Below are 7,542 nucleotides of genomic sequence, written 5' to 3'. Positions count from 1 at the left end.
AAACGTACACACATTTTATAAAACAGTAAGTATCTATATAAAATATACTTACTGTTTTATTGTTACTATTGATGTTACACATAATACACGATTATTTTTCAGATACAGGATTAATGCAGGAATAGTCCAAAATCGGGTCACTGATTGGGAAGGAGGGAAACTTTCTCGATTAACGTAGATTGAATGAATGTAAATTTCAACTTTGCTATTAGGAAATATTGTAAAGTGGTGCAGTCACTGTACATCTCTAAAGATGTGAATAAGTAAACTGTGTGATTATTGTGAACTGATCAGTATCATATTTCGTGTTCACGAAGTAGATGGAAGACTAATTCAACATCTTAATAATTTTCTATATCTGAACTGGGTCGCATTTTTTTAACTTAATAGTAATCAATTTTGCATAACCACTTACCTACTACTGTATATAAAAATTATATTAAAGTATTTATGATTTTCTTCATACTTACATTTGTCGCTTTATATGCTTCCTCGGCAGTGCATTCAGCCTTGTGGGTAGGGTTACTCAATGCAAAAATAACAGGTTTTGAATTGTTTTTCAACATTTCGATTAGGATTTCCTCAGTAAAAGCACCTCCAATAGCTGCAGCCCCTACTAAAATTGATGGTTTCACTTGTTTGACCACATCGGTCAGAGTTTCAATTGGAGCGTGGTTTTGAGCATACGGTGCTTTATGCTCCGAAATACCGCCTGATGGCCGATCTTTAACGATCAGACCTTTAGAGTCAACCATCCAGATTTTACTACGGGCATCCTGTTCACTTGTACCTAAAGAGAAGCACGCATTTCAGGTGATATAATTCGAAATGCGGGTCATCAGTTTTACCTTCGGCTTGCATGGCCATAACACATAGTTGTGCAATTCCTAAATTCGCTTCGCCAGCTCCTTGGAATACCAGAACATTGTCGCTCAGTTTTTTCTTAGTTATACGCAGCGATGCTAGTAATCCTGCTACTGCTACACTGGCAGTACCCTATAAAAAATAATTGTGATTAAGCATGAATGGTTGCTTGTGTGTGTAGTGTGTAAGAAAATTGAAGACCAGGAGAATTAACATTAGACGTTCAGCATGTATATAAGGGTTAGCGAAGTAACTAATATACTAGTAGACACTGTTGGCGCAAATATCCTAGTTGAAAATCCAATTCTTGGAACAGGGCTCAAATACATAAAAGAGCTGTTTGATGATGATAGACCGAATGCATCCAACTTCGATGACTGCGTTGACGAGAGGACCAGAAATTCTCAAGTGTGAGATTTTATTTGCAGTAAAGTAAAATATGCAAAACCCAAAAAAGCCTCCGGACTTGATGACATTCCAACGGAGCTGTTAAAAAAGATCGAAGAGAAAAACATTGAAATCTAAGGCAAACTGTTTAATACGGTGTAAACGACTGGAGACTTGCCGGAAGATTGGCTGAAATTTTTGCTGTGGGAATTGGAATCAATACGGATATTCATTCCAATTCCCAAAAAACAGCAAGAAAACCTATGCAGTGAGTACAGACTAATAAGCCTCATGAGCCACACATTGAAGGTAACTATTCATGGGAGGATAAGATCCAAATGTGAAGCAGATTTGGATGAAACTCAATTGGGATTTAGAAACGCTTTGGGAACTAGAGAAGCACTGTTTGCTCTGAACATACTTCTATTGTCATACAAAATGTCGTGACTAGCGTAACAACGTTTTTTGGTTGATTATGAGAAGGCCTTCGATTGAGTACAACCCAAGAAGCTTATAGTCTTGTTAAAGAACATGAAGGTGGACAGCAGGGATGTTAGAATTGTCTCCAGTGTAAATTTCAGACAATTAAAAAAACGGAAAGTTAACAGAAGAAAGTCAAATTCTACGAGGCGTCAGACAGGGCTGCATACTTTCGCCACTGCTTTTTAACATATATTCAGATAATATTCTGTAGGATCAAGTTGTGTTTCTGGAACCTCGCTTCGGTTTACTTTAAGTGGACAGAACCCGGCTGATTCCAACTTTTTATTAAAGACAAAAGTGAAGGATTACCCTAGTGCTACCGAAGAAAACATTAAAAAGGGGTGGCCCTGAAAATCCTTCTCGCAAAACATTTTCTTACTTCTGAAAGACTTAAAAAAGATAACAATGAATTCGCGGTCACCGRACATTCCATTTACTGGGCTATTTAATGCCGCAACGACCGGAAACCCTTCTGGTGGAGACAACCCAGCGCCACGGGGCCCAGACATTTTCAAACGAGGATCTTCTACGGATTCTAGCCGAAGCTTGGTGGAAATAACAAACCAAAGTGCGGACCATTCTCCGGCATTATCGCCAATGTCGTCATGATCCTTCGATTTTCGTGGTTTTCAGGTACTCCCCTAGGCAACAGGCACTTGGAGAAAGAGAAGATGCAACTAAACATCTRATTGCTGAAGCCCAACTTTATTTTACGATTAAGACATTGATAGCAACATGCACTAAGACATGACTAAGACTAAGCATGGAAATTAATTTAAAGGTTTCGCACAAATTATGCTTTAACCCACACTTGCGAAGACACTTGGTGTCAAGCAATGGCTTGAAGAAGACCTACATCAATTCGATTCTATCAACTTTTCTTGGCCCGAAAACTTTCTTCGCATGTCAAGTGGCTATGTTATAGGTATCCAAGGATTATTGAAAGTATGTTGTAAGATGGGACAGTTTTGTGATAAAACACATCCTGTAATGTAACAAGAGTAGGCATGGACTTGCAAGTATTTATATCATTGCTACTGGAACTCGATTGAAGAATTACATTTTGAAACATTGACTTGTTTTCAACATACTAGAGGAACGCTTATACTTGCATTTTAGTTTCATCTGTTTACTCTGTTCATATACTTCTTCTGTAAAAAATATGAATATTTTACACTTTTAATGATGTGTAACCTTTTTTTTAATGTTCCATAGTAATACATGTTTATCGCTACATTAGCACGTTAAAAATTTACCTGTATATCATCGTTGAATGTACAATAAGAGCGCCTGTATTTTTCCAGTAAGCGGAAAGCATTTGAGTTCCCAAAGTCCTCAAATTGAATGAGGCAATTCTGACCGTAACGTTGCACGACGGCTTGCATAAATTCATCAATGAGATCATCATATTCTTTTCCTGAAATTGCAATTACAGAATTGATCACCCGTTGGTATAATATTAGGAGACAGATTATGATTTATTATGTGCAGTAATCGTTAAAAACTTGCGACCTGTGATCTAACTGAGCGGCTTAACTTAGCAAACAAACAACATTTGACTGAATTTTCAAACCTTTGCATGTAGGTATTTATATTTATAGATAAACTGACTGATACCGAGCCAAGAAGATGTGACAATAATGTAAACCTGTTAAAATTAAGCTGTTAAACAACAAGGAAAATACTAACTATGATTTTTTTTCTGATTTAAAAGACCGTTGAGATGAGGATGAGTGTAGGTTGACTGCTTTCAGTCAGACGAAAGACGACGTAGAGACGAAACCTCTAAACAGGTAGAAATTTTTAATCTGGTTTGTACGCCTCTGTTGTGCTGAATTCAGAAAGTTGCCATTTGCAATTTAGGTTCAGAAGAAATTTCTGATATAACCAAAGACAAAATAAGGGTCGCACTAGGACAAATGAAGAACGGTAAGTCGCCTGGTGAACATGTGAAATGCTAAAAATAGGCGAAGACTTTATGGAACGAATTCTACAGATGATATTTAATAAATGTTTAGCTGAAGGCAACATCCCTGAAACATTGCACCGCGCAGAGGTTTTTCCACTTTTTAAAAAGGGTAGCATCACCGACATTGAAAAATATCGAACTATCAGCCTTCTGTCCCACCTTTATAAACTACTAACAAAGAAGCCTACAAACCGACTGACAAGTAGATTAGATGCCTATCAGCAAGTGGAGCAGGCATGATTTCTAAAAGGATATAGCACTATTGATCACTTGCAGACCATTCAAATGTTAATAGAGAAGACAACAAAGTAAATATTCCAATTCACTTGGCCTTTATAGACTTAAGGCATTTTACTGCGTTCAAATGTGGACGGTTCTACGTGTGACGGATAGAGGATAGGACTGACTCAAGATATTCTACCGTTCTTAAGAACATATAGAGAAGCGCTAATTTTCGTGTAAAAAAGACTTGAGAACCAAAAAAATTCCAATTAGCAGGCAAACCTATATCCCCAAACCTTTTTACGTTGGCCTTGGAAGACGTTTTTCATAAGCTACCGTGGGAAAATAAAGGTGTAAGTAAACGTTGATGGTAAATTTTAAAACCATTTACGCTTCGCCGATGACTTAGTGCTTAAGTTCAGATATCCAAGAGCTTCAGAACATACTAGAACAACTAAATAAAGCTGCAAATGACGTCGGCCTAAGAATTAACTTATCAAAAACAACAATAATGGGCAGGACTAAGGAAAACATAAGAATAACAGACAAAACTTTGGATATTGTAGACAAATATACATATCTTGGTCATGTCATTAAAATGGGACAAAAAAACCAAACGGCAGTGATAAAGCGACGAATAAGACTGACATGGATGACATTTGGAGAACTGAGTCATATAGTTAAAAGCCCTGACATCCCTATAAACCTTAGCAAAGGGTTTTTAACACATGCATCCTGCCTGTCGCAATATTTTGTCTAGAGACAAAAGCTTTAACCAAGAAGTACACCAATAACCTTAGGGCAATGCAAAGGTCCATGGAATGGGCAATGTTTGCCATTAGCATACGAGAAAAAATCCGTAACGAAGAAATAAGAAAACGAACGAAGGTAATAGACATAATAAAGCGCAACGCTGAGCTTAAGTGGCAATGGATTGGGCATGTTGCCAGACTAAGTGTGTACAGATGGGTATCAAGGCTTGTACACTGGAGACCACGGCAAACAAAGAGGAGTGCAAAAACAGAACAGCATGAAACAAATGAAAGATGCCTTTGTTCATGAGTGGACAGATAATGGACAGCGGCTGACAAAGAGAAGAAGAAGAGTATTTGTGCACGAAGAACATTAATTTCCTGAGTACAAAAGCGTATTATTTTAACTTCCTTGAAGTGACCTGTATTTCGAAGGTGGTTCGTCTACTTGAGATGGAGTCCAACTACTTGTCAATTCATTACTTTATAATTAATTATAAAAACTAAAACTACTACCAACAATTACGGTCTATTAGACTTACAATGCAGTGATTTTTTACCTACTTATTCTAAAACTGTTGCCTAAAAACACTGACGCAACACTCACTTGTACATTGACGCAAACTCACTAGAAGTGCCAAAGGTAACTGACGCAACACTCACTTGTACATTAACGCAGACTCACTAGAAGTGCCAAAAGGTAGTCAGGATTTTGGTTGTGCTTGACTCGGGAACTAACACTGCTTACTGGACGCAAGAACGCCTAATCCGCTTAATTCAGCGGTTCAGAATTGCCACTTTTACACTTAACGAAGAAACTTTGACAGCATGTATTGTTGACAATTATTGCATAATTATTGGAAATCTTTGACTCCCCCGACTCAACGATATCACAAGTTGAACGGGTTGCAGCAAGGCTCGATTTTACCCTGGACGGGATCTTTTACACTACTTTTCACCCTAGACGGGTTTATATGCTTGAGTACTTTCTTTACGTTTTGTGAACGTTTGAACTGACGTAAACTTTTTTTACGCGCAGCGTACAGAGTATCGTATGCCTTGGCGATTGTATTCGTACTGTTTCTATGCAAAAATGCAATTTATAATGAGTGTCCTAAAAGTCGCTATATCCTAATTCGCTCTAGTCAGACAGAAATAACAACATTTTCGTCGCCGACGGACGGACCCATTGTTCCTCCAGACGAGGGTGGAATGGTACATTTAAATAACTAATATTATTTCAATTTCTGTTATTTCTAGTTCTCAAACAGTATTTTTCCGAAAGGTGTATGAATACTTACCACGTACTCGCTCTTGCTTCAAACCAATGTACAAAGGATCGTTTAAAAATTGCTCATTATTGGTACCAACATCAATAGTGATCGGTAGGCATTGATGGGGTTTGATACCAGCTAATGCTGTGTATAGGGAAAGTTTTCCAATGGGTATTCCCATTCCACAAGCACCTAAATCTCCTAGGCCTAAGATTCGTTCTCCGTCTGTCACTACGATTACTCTTACATCTGTGGAAGGCCTAAAATTAAAATGAAAGATCACGTGCAAGGAGAATAACATGTATTACAGTTTAGAAGACGCTTAATCAGAACAAAGATTTGATAGATATAAAATAAGACAAACAAATCAGTAAATAGTTTAAGATTGTTTTGAGTTGTAATAGTGTTAATGTTATTTCAAAAAGGAATAAAACAGACGCCCTAGAATAATTAGTTTTACAACTACTTACCAGTTTTTCATTACTTCGTAAATGTGACCTTTATCGTAAATCGTTAGGAACAATCCTCTAGGTCTTTTAAAGATTAAACCAAAGTTTTGACAAGCGAGACCAACGATAGGCGTGTACACTATTGGCATAATATCGTGAACGTGTTCTCTTGCAAATTTGTAGAATAGCTTTTCGTTACGATCCTAGAACGACTAACCTTTATAATACATGTAAATAAAGTTTTATCTATGTTACAAATCAATAAACTTTTAGCTGAAATAAAAAATTATGCATTATGAGGATGCAGACCGTCTTAGTCGGCTAATGCTTCTATATTTAAAGTACGTTAATAAATTAATTCCGGTACATCCCGGATACTGTGACGAGCATAATACATCATGTTGTGATTAGAGTGGAAATACGGTGCAACAATAGTGGGACTATCCGCTAACCCGGAAAAATCTGAGACAAGTTGATTGATCTCTTCAGGGTCTAAATCTTTTTGACAAGACAAGAGTCAAAATATTGGAGTCATCCTTGACCCCAAGTTGACTGGGAGAGACCACGTAGGCCGGACCACTCAAAAGACCACTGTTTGTTGGCAACGGGAGCACATGGAGACTTAGACCTGTAATAACATATTGAAGCTTTGTGTGGTGGCATGCGTTGAAAAAGACTACATACAGGCCGTGTGGTCTCAGAGCTTTATCAAAAAGGTATTATCCTTCTATTTAAAAGATTTGAAGAAATTTGAAAAGTTTCGAAATTAGATTTACTTTCAAATCAAAATTGTGTTGAAACAATTGCTTTGGAAACTGACAAATAGCTTAACATAAATCACTCACGTGACTGGAAACGATTTTGATTGGTTAAAATAAAATCTATCAAATAGCTGCCAAGTTGTAAAGCTTGAAAATAATTCATATGAACGAAGGATGTCGGAGTTATATATTTCTTGATGGTATTATAATACAATAGAATACACAGCTGGAATTCTTATAAATCATAGAGATAAATATTTGTTGTTTAAATACTGTTATATAAAGAACATTTAGCAATGTTTTCCGGGCTTTGAAGCCGTGGTCTATAGGAATTTCTCCCTGACGTTTCGTCCACAACTGTGGTAGACATTATCAAAGGCG

The 7,542-nt window shown here is 37.1% G+C and overlaps 1 protein-coding gene across 4 annotated transcripts in view; it reads right to left on the bottom strand.

Moving 5' to 3' along the window:
* The window catches only part of LOC109541249 (NADP-dependent malic enzyme-like), a 51,815-nt gene that overhangs the window by 6,039 nt on the left and 38,234 nt on the right, over window positions 1-7,542 (bottom strand). For all 4 annotated transcript variants that reach the window (XM_048670282.1, XM_048670284.1, XM_048670283.1 and 1 more), the window contains exons 4-8: window positions 6,422-6,603; window positions 5,979-6,211; window positions 2,991-3,151; window positions 849-996; window positions 471-790 (exon numbers count right to left, since the gene is read on the bottom strand). In XM_048670282.1, coding sequence (XP_048526239.1) covers window positions 471-790; window positions 849-996; window positions 2,991-3,151; window positions 5,979-6,211; window positions 6,422-6,603 — 1,044 coding nt within the window. The remainder of the gene's footprint in view (window positions 1-470; window positions 791-848; window positions 997-2,990; window positions 3,152-5,978; window positions 6,212-6,421; window positions 6,604-7,542) is intronic.

Source organism: Dendroctonus ponderosae, unplaced genomic scaffold (assembly GCF_020466585.1).
Source record: "Dendroctonus ponderosae isolate FM_Combo_2020 unplaced genomic scaffold, Dpon_F_20191213v2 Dpon_F_20191213_1, whole genome shotgun sequence".
Lineage (NCBI taxonomy): Eukaryota > Metazoa > Arthropoda > Insecta > Coleoptera > Curculionidae > Dendroctonus > Dendroctonus ponderosae.
This window is presented reverse-complemented; position numbering and strand designations above follow the sequence as displayed.